Source organism: Lissotriton vulgaris, chromosome 7 (assembly GCF_964263255.1).
Source record: "Lissotriton vulgaris chromosome 7, aLisVul1.2, whole genome shotgun sequence".
Lineage (NCBI taxonomy): Eukaryota > Metazoa > Chordata > Amphibia > Caudata > Salamandridae > Lissotriton > Lissotriton vulgaris.
Window position 1 is genome coordinate 1,292,894,588 of NC_141695.1, and position 18,030 is coordinate 1,292,912,617.

At 47.3% G+C, this 18,030-nt stretch overlaps 1 protein-coding gene across 3 annotated transcripts in view; it reads right to left on the reverse strand.

The window, feature by feature from the left end:
- LOC147703522 (membrane-spanning 4-domains subfamily A member 4A-like) overlaps positions 1 to 18,030 on the reverse strand; it is a 381,338-nt gene that overhangs the window by 262,794 nt on the left and 100,514 nt on the right. For all 3 annotated transcript variants that reach the window (XM_086931886.1, XM_086931888.1, XM_086931887.1), the window contains exon 3: positions 10,474 to 10,590. In XM_086931886.1, the coding sequence (XP_086788012.1) occupies positions 10,474 to 10,590 (117 nt within the window). The remainder of the gene's footprint in view (positions 1 to 10,473; positions 10,591 to 18,030) is intronic.

An 18,030-nucleotide genomic window follows, 5' to 3' on the forward strand; every position in this document is an offset into this window, starting at 1 on the left:
TGCGTATGTTATTGCTCCTGGCCCTCCCTTTGTATTCATCGAGCTTCGGATTAGTCAGTTCCCAAGAGGCCTTGAGATCACGCACCTCCTGCTGCAACAACGCAATATCATCGATCAAGCTAGCGGTCTTAATGTCAAGCGATCTGACTTTCTCACTTGCCTTAGTGACATCTGCCTGTGTCAAATTAACCTCTATAGTGACGGTGTCAAGTTTATTGTCCAATGCCTTAATCTTCTGACCCAGGGACGACCAGACCCCGTTGACGGCCGCCATAACATCAGTAAGCGTCGGTTCCATTGCGGATTCCGAAGAGCCACCCCCCGCCAACTGAGGCTGTCTCAAATCCATAGTGGACCCCCGGGGCACCATGTAGCGGTCTAGCTTATTTGACTGGATTTGTTTCGACCACTTGGAAGACCTGGGCAGGTGTTTCTCGGTCTCTGGTTTGGTCGCCATCCCGGCGTCGGCAGCGGCGTCGGCAGCTCGCAACTCCAATGCACGAATCTCTCTGAGTCGCTGGAAAATGCGGAGCACGGTTCCACGCCTGGAAGTAGGCCCGCCAAAGCCCAAGTGAAAGCCAGCAAGAGTCTACACACCACCGTCACATATTGGGAAAGCGGGCCACATCCCAGCGTCCCGGGCACCCCCAAGGACTCCCCAGAGGGCGGCAGCACACTCCCCAAACACCTGACCAGCCACTCTGGGTCCTCAGACTCACCAGGTTTCACCCTCCTATGGTATCAACGTGCAGGGCCGGGCGGGCAGTATGTGCAGGTCTACAACCCCCAGAGCCTCCACAACAGCTGCCCAGATGCCAAAAGGCTCGTGCAGCCCCCCATCAATGAGGCCAGGGGTGCAGTAGGGGAGAGCAGATGTGCACTGGCCGCGGGCCCATCAGTGTTGTAAGCAGATGTCTGCTCCTCCGCAGTCGTCACCCCCAAGGGTGCCTCGCCACGGCGTGGGAGTGAAAGTCCCACCGCCTTTCCAGGGACCAGCCCTACCAGGAGTGCTTTATCACCGGGTCTCGCCAAAGAACTGCCCCCCCATAACAGATACAGCGGCCGCCACCAGTCTCTCCACTGCTTCAAAACAGCGCGTCTGGGACGCCCCACACCTATGCAGTCCGATGTTGCGACAACACGGCCCCCGTGAATGGGACAGCACAGTCAGATCCTCCGATCCCTGGGGGCTGCCCCCAACAGGTCCGCAGCGTGTCGAGACCACCGCCAGAATACCGCCTCACCGCTCAGTGAACTTGCATTCCGCCTCCAGCGCCCAGTCAAGGATTCCCCTGACACAGCTCCTGCTGCAAGGACAGGCTGTAGTTGCCCCTCTCTCACCAGTATCCCACAGGGTCCAAGCGGGCCAGGCCCCAGCTCTAGGTAGGGGGTCCCATGGGAGAGTCCCGGTCCCCCTCCGATTGTTTGCGACTCTTCTCGTGGCCGCCGGCCGCCCGCAAACCAGTTCTGGGGCGGGACCGGCAACTTCCAGTTGTCAGCCCCGGTGTTTATCACTTCCGAGCCGGGCACTGCACACACTTTAGCCCCCGGCTCGGGATGGTGGAAGGCCGCAAGCCGCAGGACGGCCTATCTCGGACTCCGTACGCCGCAGCGGTACCAGGAGCACGGCAAAGTGCACTGCTTTCAAACCACTGTCAGGCAGCGGGGAGTTATAGCAGGATTAAGGCCAGGATGTTGGAGCCGGAGGAAGGGGTCGACGGAGCCGAGCTCTCACGCAGCCATGCTGGACTGGCGCGTAGCTCCTCCATTTGTTTATATGTTTATATATATTTGAATGTGTGTATTTATTGTTTTGGTTAAAAATTAATTATATTTGAGAGATGTTTATGTTGTCGATATTGTGAATGTCGATATTTTAGTTAACTTGCATGTTTATTTAAATTTAACAATATTTATGTTTACGATATGTTTGTACCTGATGCTTTTGGTATCGATTTTTTAATACAATATTTTTGCATTTTCAATGGTGAGTATAGGTAGTTGATATTTTTGCATCCAATATGAGTGTCTTAATATTTGTGTAGGTTGATGTTGTGAGGGTCAAGATTTTATCAGTGAACCGTGAACAAGAACTGTTCAGTCCAAAACGCAGTAGGCCACATATTTTTTTAATTCATTGTAAATTGCTGGTTGTGAATAAAAGGTGAAAGCCTGTCTTGAGAGTGCATCTTTGCAAAGGGCAACATTTTGGTTTCATATATTACGACTAGTTCGGCTGTGCGGAACCACCACGGCAGATCCCAGCGGGTCCTGAATAATTTTGATTGTTCTTCATTTTTGGAACAGAAGGTTCCATTAATTTTCAGCAATTCCAGTAACAGGACATTGGATTAGCCCACTCGAGGGTTTTGACTTTTATCTTTTTGAACTGGCGGCAATGGCAGACCCTTGGGGTGAATTGTATTGAGCAGAACTACTGTTACCATGATGCATCTGTTGAACTCACGGGAGGCCCAGGAAGGCTGAACTGCATTTAAAGGCAATCAGGTGGCTGCAATGATGTTTCTACTTCACAGTACATTTAGCCTGTGGACAAGGACTGTTTACTCTGAAACGAGTTAGGCCACATATGTTTACGTCTTTGGAAGATGCTGATTTAGCTGTTGTGAAAGAAAGGTGAAAGCCTGTTTTGAGAATGCATCTTTGCTGAGGGCAACATTTTGGTTTCACATATTATGGCTAGTCTGGCAGTGAGGAAGCACCACCACAGATCCCAGCAGGTCCTGAATGACTTTGATTGTTCGAAATTTTGGGATCAACAGGTTCCATTAATTTTCAGCTATCACAGTAATGAGACATTGGATTAGCCCACTCTAGGTTTTTGGCATTTATCTGAAATGCCAGCGTAGGCAGACCCACTGAGTGTAAATTGTATTGAGCAGAACTACTGTCACCATCATGCATCTGTTGAACTTAGGGAGGCCCAGGAGGGCGAAATTGTATTTAATGGTAATCAGGTGGCAGCAATGATGTCTCTGCTATGCATTTGCCTAAGAGCAAGGACTGTTTAGTCCAAAAAGTGTTAGGCTTCATATTTCTAATTGATTGGAAGTTGCTGATTTTGCTGTTCTGAATGAAAAACCTGTCTTGAGAGTGCATCTTTGCCGAGGGTAACATTTTGTTTTTATTTTCAAATATATGTCTAATACTGATGTTTAAATGAAATTACTATTGCTGACAGATATTTTCTGTCAGACTGATTGAACGTGTCTACACTGTTAGCAGTTCTAAATGTGCCTATAAAATCTTCCTAGCTCTGATGTCTACTATGTGTGATTGAGAGATTTAGGATTTTTTAAATTTTTCTCTGTGAGGGGAAGATGGAAAAAAGTAAGAGGAAGTGAAATGATGCTCTGAAAAATAACACCAAAACACGTAAGATGATGGACGAAATGTTGCACAATGGCTAAACATTCACCCCCAGTCACAGATCTGGGTTTAATCCATTGTTATTTTGCTCACCAAGCCACCCCAGTTCAGACATGGCCATATGCAAATCAGTCTTGACCCTGTGCCTCATGGGAACAGTCCAGACTGAACTGCCAAGCCATGTCTTTCCTGGACCAGAATCAAGCATGCTAGGACCGATTTCCGGCTATCAGCCGTCCGCAGCCAGGATAGCTTAACTCCAGTGGCTTAGTGAGCAAGGGACACACGTCTGGGCATACCCTTCCCACATAGGGTGAACAGCAAAACACATAAGATGATGGACGGAATGTTGCACAATGGCTAAACATTCACCCCCAGTCACAGATCTAGGTTTAATCCATTGTTATTTTGCTCACCAAGCCACCCCAGTTCAGACATGGCCATATGCAAATCAGTCTTGACCCTGTGCCTCATGGGAACAGTCCAGACTGAACTGCCAAGCCATGTCTTTCCTGGACCAGAATCAAGCATGCTAGGACCGATTTCCGGCTATCAGCCGTCCGCAGCCAGGATAGCTTAACTCCAGTGGCTTAGTGAGCAAGGGACACACGTCTGGGCATACCCTTCCCACATAGGGTGAACAGCAAAACACATAAGATGATGGACGGAATGTTGCACAATGGCTAAACATTCACCCCCAGTCACGGATCTGGGTTTAATACATTGTTATTTTGCTCACCAAGCCACCCCAGTTCAGACATGGCCATATGCAAATCAGTCTAGACCCTCTGCCTCATGGGAACAGTCCAGACCTAGGACCGGTTTCTGGCTATCAGCCGTCTTCAGCCAGGATAGCTTAACTCCAGTGGACGTGAGGCCCATGCTCTCCACACCACTGGAGTCAAGCTATCCTGGCTGAAGACGGCTGATAGCCAGAAACCGGTCCTAGGATGCTTGATTCTGGTCCAGGAAAGACATGGCTTGGCAGTTCGGGCTGGACTGTTCCCATGAGGCACAAGGTCAAGGCTGATTTGCATATGGCCATGTCTGAACTGGGGTGGTGTGGAGGGCAAAAACGATGGATTTAGGCCCTGATCTCTGTACTGGGGTGAATGTATGACATTGTTCTGCATTCTGTCCATCAACTTTTGTTTTTGCATTTGTCACCCCGAGTGGGATGGGTATGCTCAGACGTGAGTCTCATGCTCTCCACACCACTGGAGTCAAGCTATCCTGGCTGAAGACGGCTGATAGCCAGAAACCGGTCCTAGGATGCTTGATTCTAGTCCAGGAAAGACATGGCTTGGCAGTTCGGGCTGGACTGTTCCCATGAGGCACAGGGTCAAGGTTGATTTGCATCTGGCCATGTCTGAACTGGGGTGGTGTGGAGTGCAAAAAACAATGGCTTTAGGCCCAGATCTCTGTACTGGGGTGAATGTATGACATTGGTCTGCATTCTGTCCATCAACTGTTGTTTTTGCATTTGTCAGCCCGAGTGGGATGGGTATGCTCAGACGTGAGTCCCATGCTCTCCACACCACTGGAGTCAAGCTATCCTGGCTGAAGAAGGCTGACAGCCAGAAACCGGTCCTAGGATGCTTGATTCCGGTCCAGGAAAGACATGGCTTGGCAGTGCGGGCTGGACTGTTCCCATGAGGCACAGGGTCAAGGCTGATTTGCATATGGCCATGTCTGAACTGGGGTGGTGTGGAGTGCAAAAAAAACGATGGATTTAGGCCCAGATCTCTGTACTGGCGTGAATGTATGACATTGTTCTGCATTCTGTCCATCAACTGTTGTTTTTGCATTTGTCAGCCCGAGTGGGATGGGTATGCTCAGACGTGAGTCCCATGCTCTCCACACCACTGGAGTCAAGCTATCCTGGCTGAAGAGAGCTGATAGCCAGAAACCGGTCCTAGGATGCTTAATTCCGGTCCAGGAAAGACATGGCTTGGCAGTTCCGGCTGGACTGTTCCTATGAGGCACAGGGTCAAGGTTGATTTGCATATGGCCATGTCTGAACTGGGGTGGTGTGGAGTACAAAAAAACGATGGATTTAGGCCCAGATCTCTGTACTGGGGTGAATGTATGACATTGTTCTGCATTCTGTCCATCAACTGTTGTTTTTGCTTTTGTCACCCCGAGTGGTATGGGTATGCTCAGACGTGAGTCCCGTGCTCTCCACACCACTGGAGTCAAGCTATCCTGGCTGAAGACGGCGGATAGCCAGGAACAGGTCCTAGGATGCTTGATTCCGGTCCAGGAAAGACATGGCTTGGCAGTTCGGGCTAAGCTGTTCCCATGAGGCACAGGGTCAAGATTGATTTGCATATGGCCATGTCTGAAATGGGGTGGTGTGGAGTGCAAAAAAACGATGGATTAAGGCCCAGATCTCTGTACTGTGGTGAATGTATGACATTGTTCTGCATTCTGTCCATCAACTGTTGTTTTAGGTCTCGCCTCTCAATGCGCATGCGCATTGAGCAGAGCAAGACTATAGGGCTTTAAACAAACTTTACCCAACTGGCGATTTGGTGCTGTGCCCGTGCGGTTTTAGGTCAATGCGCAAGCGCATTGACCTAAAATGCACGTGCACAGCACCAAATCGCCGTCTGTTCCCTCAGCCGCACTCCTCCCACACCCCCGCTCCACCCCCTCCCCTGCCCACCGCGTCACATTTCTCCTCCCCCTCCCCTTCACTGCCTTCCCTCCGTCTTGTCTTCACTTGCTGTCTCTCCTTCCTCTCGCCGCTCCGCCCCCTCCCCTTATTAACAAAGCTTGAGAAACTCGTAATCCCGCCCTCTTGGTTCTCTGGATGTGAGGGTCATACGTTCGATACCGAAAGGACTTGTCTTCACTTGCTGTCTCTCCTTTCTCTCGCCGCTCCGCCCCCTCCCCTTATTAACAAAGCTTGAGAAACTCGTAATCCCGCCCTCTTGGTTCTCTGGATGTGAGGGCCTTACGTTCGATACCGAAAGGACTTGCTTGCATAGATTTCCATCATTCTGAGATCTGTAAACCCTGCTCGTCTGCCAGAGCCCTGCTCCAGGTGACTAACGTCGCCTTGGATAACCCGGCTCGAGCAGATGGGATTAGCGTCACTCTGTTTACCGACCTCCGGAAGGCGCGCGGCCTGCCAGAGCGAGACTGAACCGGAAGCAAATGCGTAGCTTAATGAGTACGTTATGTACGCGGAACCGCCATGATGGACAACCGTGTGTCGCATCTGCCTCCAATAAGGATGCGGCTTTCGCTTCAACATCCGCACCAGTCCTAAACACCTTCAGCCTTCGGTACAGACTTGTAAAACTTGCATTTGCAAATTCATCTTGCTAGCACGATTTGAAAAAATGTATAAAACATGAACGCCTGCGTTCAGACAGGGGGGCTTTGATGTATGTACATGTTGTACTATCAAAGTTATAACACCCCTGCCCGCCGAGTCACATTTCTCCCCCCCTTCTCTGCCTTCCCTCCGTCTTGTTTTTTAAATGCAGCGCTTACAAACATAGACAGCATACACAAAGGCTTTCTCAAAATACAGCATGAGAGAATTCTTCACCCACACAGACACACGCACGCACTCACACACAGACACACACAAGCATGCACTTGCAAACAGACTCACATGCATGCACTCACATACACACACCCACATGCACCCTCAGACACACGCACACAACTAGCACAACTAGCAGCAGGCTGAAACACAAAGTAAATAATAAATAAAAAACAACATGTAATCTTTATGACAGGGATTACACTGCCACTGACAAAGGTAAACAAAAGTTAGCTCAGGATCTGCAACACTGCATGTTCTTCTCTTCGCTCAAGTTTGACTTGCAACTGTGGGGAGGGGGCGGTGTAGTCGCCAGAGCACTTCCACCTCATAATCTGGAAGCATAAATCACCCCGCCCTCCCTCTCCCCATTGTTCGGCTCCCATTTCCTGTAAAGTTCAATTCACACTTTCTGTATTTTGTGGTCTCCTTTACATAGTGCATTACACAGTGAGTTACAGCCCTCAGTTCACAACAGGCGACACTGTTTAAAGCTGTTTTCAAGCTTTCAAGCTTTATTACAAATCACAAAAAAGATGTTAATATTTCACTTCTGTTCTTGGATTTTCGTCACAATAAAAAACACTGAATGTAATCTTCACAAAAGTTATTTACAAAAGTTTAAGTTATTGCCATTACAAATTAAATAAATTATTTAACAATTAATTTAACAAAAAAAAATAAAAGCCATTGTTATTTGTAATATTAATACATCTAAGTCACGTAAATAAAAAACATGTTGCATTACAAATGCTATAGGTGTCACATTTGCGAAAGTTATAACTATTGGCATTGTAAATGACAGAGCTATTAATTTAGCTATTTTAACAAACACATAAATAAAAAAAAATGTAATTTATAAGACCAATAGCTCAAACTTTCCTAATGCAAGACCTATTGCATTTCCAATGCTTGTTTTTGCATTGGTCACACCGAGTGGGATGGGTATGCTCAGACGAGAGTCCCATGCTCTCCACACCACTGGAGTCAAGCTATCCTGGCTGAAGATGGCGGATAGCCAGAAACCGGTCCTAGGATGCTTGATTCCGGTCCAGGAAAGACATGGCTTGGCAGTTCGGGCTGGACTGTTCCCATGAGGCACAGGGTCAAGGCAGATTTGCATATGGCCATGTCTGAACTGGGGTGGTGTGGAGTGCAATAAAACAATGGATTTAGGCCCAGATCTCTGTACTGGGGTGAATGTATGACATTGTTCTGCATTCTGTCCATCAACTTTTTTTTGCATTTGTCACCCCGAGTGGGATGGGTATGCTCAGACGTGAGTCCCATGCTCTCCACACCACTGGAGTCAAGCTATCCTGGCTGAAGACGGCTGACAGCCAGAAACCGGTCCTAGGATGCTTGATTCCGGTCCAGGAAAGACATGGCTTGGCAGTTCGGGCTGGACTGTTCCCATGAGGCACAGGGTCAAGGCTGATTTGCATATGGCCATGTCTGAACTGGGGTGGTGTGGAGTGCAAAAAAACGATGGATTTAGGCCCAGATCTCTGTACTGCGGTGAATGTATGACATTGTTCTGCATTCTGTACATCAACTGTTGTTTTTCCATTTGTCACCCCGAGTGGGATGGGTATGCTCAGACATGAGTCCCATGCTCTCCACACCACTGGAGTCAAGCTATCCCGGCTGAAGACGGCGAATAGCCAGAAACCGGTCCTAGGATGCTTGATTCCGGTCCAGGAAAGACACGGCTTGGCAGTTCGGGCTGGACTGTTCCCATGTGAGGCACAGGGTCGAGGCTGATTTGCATATGGCCATGTCTGAACTGGGGTTGTGTGGAGTGCGAAAAAACTGTGGATTTAGGCCCAGATCTCAGTACTGGGGTGAAGGTATGACATTGTTCTGCATTCTGTCCATCAACTGTTGTTTTTGCATTTGTCACCCCGAGTGGGATGGGTATGCTCAGACGTGAGTCCCATGCTCTCCTTACCACTGGAGTCAAGCTATCCTGGCTGAAGACGGCTGATAGCCAGAAACCGGTCCTAGGATGCTTGATTCCGGTCCAGGAAAGACATGGCTTGGCATTTCGGGCTGGACTGTTCCCATGAGGCACAGGGTCAAGGCTGATTTGCATATGGCCATGTCTGAACTGGGGTGGTGTGGAGTGCAAAAAAAATGATGGATTTAGGCCCAGATCTCTGTACTGGGGTGAATGTATGACATTGTTCTGCATTCTGTCCATCAACTGTTGTTTTTGCCTTTGTCACCCCGAGTGGGATGGGTATGCTCAGACGTGAGTCCCATGCTCTCCACACCACTGGAGTCAAGCTATCCTGGCTGAAGACGACTGATAGCCAGAACCCGGTCCTAGGATGCTTGATTCCGGTCCAGGAAAGACATGGCTTGGCAGTTCGGGCTGGAATGTTCCAATGAGGCACAGGGTCAAGGCTGATTTGCATATGGCCATGTGTGAACTGGGGTGGTGTGGAGTGCAAAAAAACGAAGGATTTGGGCCCAGATCTCTGTACTGGGGTGAATGTATGACATTGTTCTGCACCATGTTTTCAAACCTTTCATGGGATAAATGATGAAAGATAAAGTCAACGCCCCTGGAGAAGGTCAGAGTTGCTTGGTACACCATGAAAGTATTGGAATACTTCATGAGTGGATCATCAGAGCCTACAGCTTTTAGTAAATGTATGGGAAAATTGTCTTTTAAAATGCAATATTTGGCTTTATTGAAAAAAGTTAAGTAGGAACAGCCTGAATGACCTTGGAGGAGTACTGGTTAGCTCGCTCTGCCCATGAGGTGCAGTTTCGGGGTGTATTAATGCCTCATTAAACTCCACAGATTGCCATCCCCACAGGAATAGACTGGATACAGATTCATACTTATATTCACACTTCAAACACCAGATACCAATTCTAACACTCCTTCGCATACACAAACTTCAATCATACTCACACCACTGCTTCCTCAAACTCATACACTCGCTGTCAGTAAACTGGATTTTATCACATAATTATGCAGCGAGTTCTGATATCAAAATGCACACCTGTGAACATCCAGTTAGCAGAGGTAATGATGAGCAGCGGTTTAAAGCTGTTGAACGGGCAACAGAATGACTTTCAGATCTTTTGAATGCAACAAAACACCAGTGAATGTGATATCATTCAGTTAACTGATAACCACCGAAAGAACCCCCACATTCCTTTTACAATTATCAGTCCATGAGACCAATCTGACGCGATTTTCAGGATTTCCATACAAGATAAATTTGCACTGGATATATTTTGAAATGTAATTGGGGATCATTTGTATACACAGTAGTTAACATCAAACGGTGGCATTGTTCTAACCACCATGGGCTAATGTCGCACAACTCTACCTTAAAGAAAGGGAAATGGGCACACTACTGTCTGGTAATGTCCCTTTTTGAGAAATTTAGAGAATATAACGTAGAGATTAGAGAATATAAACACAACCATATACCATTAAAACACTTTTCGTCTGAGCATGCAGACTTCATTTTGAGGAAGTGACTTGCGCCTCAATCACTTACCAGTATCCCAGACCACTCTGGTGCTCCGGTAAAAAAGAGGGGATGTCTTAATGTGTCGCCAACATCATGAACAATTCCAAGAAATATCTGAATAATGCCACAAATCATCAGTGTGACCTGCCAAAAAAGGAAGAAAAAGTTTTTCTTAAAAATAGGGATTAAATAAGAGCAGTGTCCTGTTATGTGTTCCATACGCTAACTTCCATCTGGTAAACTGAATCAAGTGAGGGGGGGGCGCACATAGATGGTATATTTCACAAAATGTAGTCATGGCGCCAATAATGAAACGTCATGTATCCCACCTGAGAGTGCTTTTATGTCTGATGCAGTTGAGTGCATATTGATAAGGGGAAGACTTAGAGAACTACATACTGGTACTTCTGAGGTGAATTAACTTTTTATGCATCGAGTGAATTTACTTTATTACAGTACATCATGTACTGTGTATGTAATCCGTACATATGAGTAGACAGGGCAATGATGTACACACATTTTATGTGGTACATGTTTGGTAGAACGATCAACAGAAGAAGGCAGTCCTTAGATTTCTTCACAATTGGAACAATCCACAAAGGATCCTGTTACAGGGTTCAATTACATAATACCTCAATGCATTTGAATGTGTAAATAAATGGTTGAAACTGCTCTCCAGCAGACATTGTAGGGACACAAACCACTAACAGCATTCAAAAATGTCTGTGGCACACAAAACGGCTTAATCAGTCAGTAAGTCAGATAGATTATTTTGGTTAAAAAACTTAGAAATCCATAAAATTCAAACAACAGCATTAGCATACCATCAATATCAAACAATCATCAGTTACAAAGGCAAACAATATATAATCACATTCTCCATGCAAGTATTTACATATTAAAACAAAAATACATAAAATAGCGGCGACTTGGTATCCCTCCATTTAAAGGTCACAGGCAAACTTTCATTCTCTCAAATTCACTGACCTTCAGAGCTGCCTGAATAAATCTTGTGACAGCAAAACTAATTGAAAGAGAAGTCATCTTCAATAACTTAACAAAGGGGCAATCGTTAATAAGAGCAAAGCTGCAGAGACTCAAGGTGAGTCTATGTATGTTGCAGCCTCAGGATTCAAAGTGGGATGGGTGCACAAATCTTGAATGCACACCTCAAAACTAAAAGGTTGTGTGCTTGGGTCATATTCAGCAAGAAAACTACTTGCACCACATGACTAATCAATATCTTGATTTACAAAAGGGGGTGGTGATGAACAGAGTGTCTGAATTGAGCAGACCACTCTTACCCAGTCCAAAGATCAGGGCTTGATCCATCACCGTTATTTATCTCACTGCCCCATCCCAGCTCAGAACCTGGCTATATGCAAATCAGTCTGTCCCTGGCCCAGTGCATCATGGGAACAGGGCAGACTAAACTACCAAGCCAATTCTTTACCAGAAAGGAGACAAGCTACCGGGGACCGGTTTCTGGCATTTCAGCCTCTTCGGCCCGGCTTGCTTGAATCCTGATGGAGCAGTGAGAAAGGGACTCATGTCTGAGTATACCCTGCCACACCTATAGTGGCCAAAATCGATTTACAAAAGGGGGTGGTGATGAACAGAGTGTCTGAATTGAGCAGACCACTCTTACCCAGTCCAAAGATCAGGGCTTGATCCATCACCGTTATTTATCTCACTGCCCCATCCCAGCTCAGAACCTGGCTATATGCAAATCAGTCTGTCCCTGGCCCAGTGCATCATGGGAACAGGGCAGACTAAACTACCAAGCCAATTCTTTACCAGAAAGGAGACAAGCTACCGGGGACCGGTTTCTGGCATTTCAGCCTCTTCGGCCCGGCTTGCTTGAATCCTGATGGAGCAGTGAGAAAGGGACTCATGTCTGAGTATACCCTGCCACACCTATAGTGGCCAAAATCGATTTACAAAAGGGGGTGGTGATGAACAGAGTGTCTGAATTGAGCAGACCACTCTTACCCAGTCCAAAGATCAGGGCTTGATCCATCACCGTTATTTATCTCACTGCCCCATCCCAGCTCAGAACCTGGCTATATGCAAATCAGTCTGTCCCTGGCCCAGTGCATCATGGGAACAGGGCAGACTAAACTACCAAGCCAATTCTTTACCAGAAAGGAGACAAGCTACCGGGGACCGGTTTCTGGCATTTCAGCCTCTTCGGCCCGGCTTGCTTGAATCCTGATGGAGCAGTGAGAAAGGGACTCATGTCTGAGTATACCCTGCCACACCTATAGTGGCCAAAATCGATTTACAAAAGGGGGTGGTGATGAACAGAGTGTCTGAATTGAGCAGACCACTCTTACCCAGTCCAAAGATCAGGGCTTGATCCATCACCGTTATTTATCTCACTGCCCCATCCCAGCTCAGAACCTGGCTATATGCAAATCAGTCTGTCCCTGGCCCAGTGCATCATGGGAACAGGGCAGACTAAACTACCAAGCCAATTCTTTACCAGAAAGGAGACAAGCTACCGGGGACCGGTTTCTGGCATTTCAGCCTCTTCGGCCCGGCTTGCTTGAATCCTGATGGAGCAGTGAGAAAGGGACTCATGTCTGAGTATACCCTGCCACACCTATAGTGGCCAAAATCGATTCACAAAAGGGGGTGGTGATGAACAGAGTGTCTGAATTGAGCAGACCACTCTTACCCAGTCCAAAGATCAGGGCTTGATCCATCACCGTTATTTATCTCACTGCCCCATCCCAGCTCAGAACCTGGCTATATGCAAATCAGTCTGTCCCTGGCCCAGTGCATCATGGGAACAGGGCAGACTAAACTACCAAGCTAATTCTTTACCAGAAAGGAGACAAGCTACCGGGGACCGGTTTCTGGCATTTCAGCCTCTTCGGCCCGGCTTGCTTGAATCCTGATGGAGCAGTGAGAAAGGGACTCATGTCTGAGTATACCCTGCCACACCTATAGTGGCCAAAATCGATTTACAAAAGGGGGTGGTGATGAACAGAGTGTCTGAATTGAGCAGACCACTCTTACCCAGTCCAAAGATCAGGGCTTGATCCATCACCGTTATTTATCTCACTGCCCCATCCCAGCTCAGAACCTGGCTATATGCAAATCAGTCTGTCCCTGGCCCAGTGCATCATGGGAACAGGGCAGACTAAACTACCAAGCCAATTCTTTACCAGAAAGGAGACAAGCTACCGGGGACCGGTTTCTGGCATTTCAGCCTCTTCGGCCCGGCTTGCTTGAATCCTGATGGAGCAGTGAGAAAGGGACTCATGTCTGAGTATACCCTGCCACACCTATAGTGGCCAAAATCGATTTACAAAAGGGGGTGGTGATGAACAGAGTGTCTGAATTGAGCAGACCACTCTTACCCAGTCCAAAGATCAGGGCTTGATCCATCACCGTTATTTATCTCACTGCCCCATCCCAGCTCAGAACCTGGCTATATGCAAATCAGTCTGTCCCTGGCCCAGTGCATCATGGGAACAGGGCAGACTAAACTACCAAGCCAATTCTTTACCAGAAAGGAGACAAGCTACCGGGGAGCTTGTTTCCTTCCCAGTGTAAGAATTGGCTTTTGTAGTTTGGTTTGCCCTGTTCCCATCATGCACTGGGACAGGAACAGACTAATTTGCATACAGCCAGGTTCTGAAACTGGGATGGTGCAGTGAGCTAAAAAACGGTGTTGGATCTAGCCCTGATCTTTTGACTGGGTGAGAGCTTTCTGCTTAATTCAGAGACTCTGTCCCTCACCACCCCTTGTTGTAAATATTTTTGTCCACCCTAAGCGTGGAAGGGTATTCTCAGATGTGAGACCCTTGCTCATTGCACCATCAGGATTCAAGCAAACCGGGCCGAAGACGGCTGTAATGCCAGAAACCGGTCCCCGGGAGCTTGTTTCCTTCCCAGTGTAAGAATTGGCTTTTGTAGTTTGGTTTGCCCTGTTCCCATCATGCACTGGGACAGGAACAGACTAATTTGCATACAGCCAGGTTCTGAAACTGGGATGGTGCAGTGAGCTAAAAAACGGTGTTGGATCTAGCCCTGATCTTTTGACTGGGTGAGAGCTTTCTGCTTAATTCAGAGACTCTGTCCCTCACCACCCCTTGTTGTAAATATTTTTGTCCACCCTAAGCGTGGAAGGGTATTCTCAGATGTGAGACCCTTGCTCATTGCACCATCAGGATTCAAGCAAACCGGGCCGAAGACGGCTGTAATGCCAGAAACCGGTCCCCGGGAGCTTGTTTCCTTCCCAGTGTAAGAATTGGCTTTTGTAGTTTGGTTTGCCCTGTTCCCATCATGCACTGGGACAGGAACAGACTAATTTGCATACAGCCAGGTTCTGAAACTGGGATGGTGCAGTGAGCTAAAAAACGGTGTTGGATCTAGCCCTGATCTTTTGACTGGGTGAGAGCTTTCTGCTTAATTCAGAGACTCTGTCCCTCACCACCCCTTGTTGTAAATATTTTTGTCCACCCTAAGCGTGGAAGGGTATTCTCAGATGTGAGACCCTTGCTCATTGCACCATCAGGATTCAAGCAAACCGGGCCGAAGACGGCTGTAATGCCAGAAACCGGTCCCCGGGAGCTTGTTTCCTTCCCAGTGTAAGAATTGGCTTTTGTAGTTTGGTTTGCCCTGTTCCCATCATGCACTGGGACAGGAACAGACTAATTTGCATACAGCCAGGTTCTGAAACTGGGATGGTGCAGTGAGCTAAAAAACGGTGTTGGATCTAGCCCTGATCTTTTGACTGGGTGAGAGCTTTCTGCTTAATTCAGAGACTCTGTCCCTCACCACCCCTTGTTGTAAATATTTTTGTCCACCCTAAGCGTGGAAGGGTATTCTCAGATGTGAGACCCTTGCTCATTGCACCATCAGGATTCAAGCAAACCGGGCCGAAGACGGCTGTAATGCCAGAAACCGGTCCCCGGGAGCTTGTTTCCTTCCCAGTGTAAGAATTGGCTTTTGTAGTTTGGTTTGCCCTGTTCCCATCATGCACTGGGACAGGAACAGACTAATTTGCATACAGCCAGGTTCTGAAACTGGGATGGTGCAGTGAGCTAAAAAACGGTGTTGGATCTAGCCCTGATCTTTTGACTGGGTGAGAGCTTTCTGCTTAATTCAGAGACTCTGTCCCTCACCACCCCTTGTTGTAAATATTTTTGTCCACCCTAAGCGTGGAAGGGTATTCTCAGATGTGAGACCCTTGCTCATTGCACCATCAGGATTCAAGCAAACCGGGCCGAAGACGGCTGTAATGCCAGAAACCGGTCCCCGGGAGCTTGTTTCCTTCCCAGTGTAAGAATTGGCTTTTGTAGTTTGGTTTGCCCTGTTCCCATCATGCACTGGGACAGGAACAGACTAATTTGCATACAGCCAGGTTCTGAAACTGGGATGGTGCAGTGAGCTAAAAAACGGTGTTGGATCTAGCCCTGATCTTTTGACTGGGTGAGAGCTTTCTGCTTAATTCAGAGACTCTGTCCCTCACCACCCCTTGTTGTAAATATTTTTGTCCACCCTAAGCGTGGAAGGGTATTCTCAGATGTGAGACCCTTGCTCATTGCACCATCAGGATTCAAGCAAACCGGGCCGAAGACGGCTGTAATGCCAGAAACCGGTCCCCGGGAGCTTGTTTCCTTCCCAGTGTAAGAATTGGCTTTTGTAGTTTGGTTTGCCCTGTTCCCATCATGCACTGGGACAGGAACAGACTAATTTGCATACAGCCAGGTTCTGAAACTGGGATGGTGCAGTGAGCTAAAAAACGGTGTTGGATCTAGCCCTGATCTTTTGACTGGGTGAGAGCTTTCTGCTTAATTCAGAGACTCTGTCCCTCACCACCCCTTGTTGTAAATATTTTTGTCCACCCTAAGCGTGGAAGGGTATTCTCAGATGTGAGACCCTTGCTCATTGCACCATCAGGATTCAAGCAAACCGGGCCGAAGACGGCTGTAATGCCAGAAACCGGTCCCCGGGAGCTTGTTTCCTTCCCAGTGTAAGAATTGGCTTTTGTAGTTTGGTTTGCCCTGTTCCCATCATGCACTGGGACAGGAACAGACTAATTTGCATACAGCCAGGTTCTGAAACTGGGATGGTGCAGTGAGCTAAAAAACGGTGTTGGATCTAGCCCTGATCTTTTGACTGGGTGAGAGCTTTCTGCTTAATTCAGAGACTCTGTCCCTCACCACCCCTTGTTGTAAATAATCAATATCTTGTACAGATCATTTAAAGTAACTTGTGTATTAGCTAATTTCATTTGCGAATGCTTGAGTATCTATTGTGCAATGTGATTGTTGCATGTGCTCCACTGGGTTTCTGCTGTCACTCTTGAGAAGCTGTCATAGATAGATAGATGAACAATAAGCTTCTGGAGAGGACATTAAGAAGAGATGCCATACTCTACTCCCTTGGGTGGAAGGTGGGTATGGACTCACTGATTTCATTTTGTACTATGCTGGAGCACAACTGCAACGTATGCAGTTCACTGGTTTGCAAATGGCCCTAACTGGAAGGAAGATCTTTTGGCTGGATTCTGTGTGCACCACACATTGTCAGAGTGGTTTACAATGGGACAATTGGACGGGGTCCCAAAAACGCACCTTGCCTAGTTTGACAGACAGCACTGCTATGGCACAGAGTACTGAAGAAGTCCCCATTTTCAATGTGCATCACCATTTGGTTCCCTAAGTATTTTCAGACAGCGAACATGTCATTTTGCATTTGGCAGGAGGGCCTATGTGCAATAGGTGGGGATTTGTTCCTGTATAATAGATTCATCTCATTTGTGCAAGCATAAGAGCAGTTTAGGCATTAAAAACAGCACATAGAAGACCTAGTTACAGAGGATCTTGCTGAATTGGTGGAAATGTTGCCAAAATGATCTGACCCTCCATATAATGACCTGCCTTGGAGGGGAGGAAGCTATAGGACTTGGAATGGTCTGTTCAGGAGAATGATTTGATGTATCCTGCACATCACCAGGGAAAGGAGGAGGCAAAGGGACTCTCATCTAGCTTTGTGATTTGCAATAGAATTCACAAAACATTTTTGTCAGCAAAGCTCTGAATGATATCTGACTGTTAAGGGCAGATTGCAAAAAATGGAATCCAAAGTATTGGGTTCCGAGACCTAGCTCATGTCATGGTAACTCCCCTGAGTGATCAGTGGTACCAGTTCAGAAAGAAACATTTCTTTCTAGTGTCCCCTCACTCACCGGGGTCGCCCCGCGGTGACATGCTTCATCATTGGGGCCATCCCAGTTCTCTACGAAAAGGGGCGTGCTGCGACTCACGAACTACGCAGGAGCACTTTAAAGTGAGAGACTATGTTTGGTGCAAAAAAGAATTAGTGGAGTGGGTGTAGGTGGGTTAAAAATACCGTGCTTAGTGGGCATCAACAGATGTATTATGCTCCTAGGCAGGTATGTTAAAAGTGGGGTGGGTATCACTACTAACCAACCTAAAATGAGGATTGGCTCAGTGAAAGGTCAACATGTTTCATGCTACCCCTAGCATTTCTTCAGGACCATGCCGGGACCAGCCCTGCATTTGTCACTCCAAAGTACCTAATTAGGCAGTTATAATTAAAATA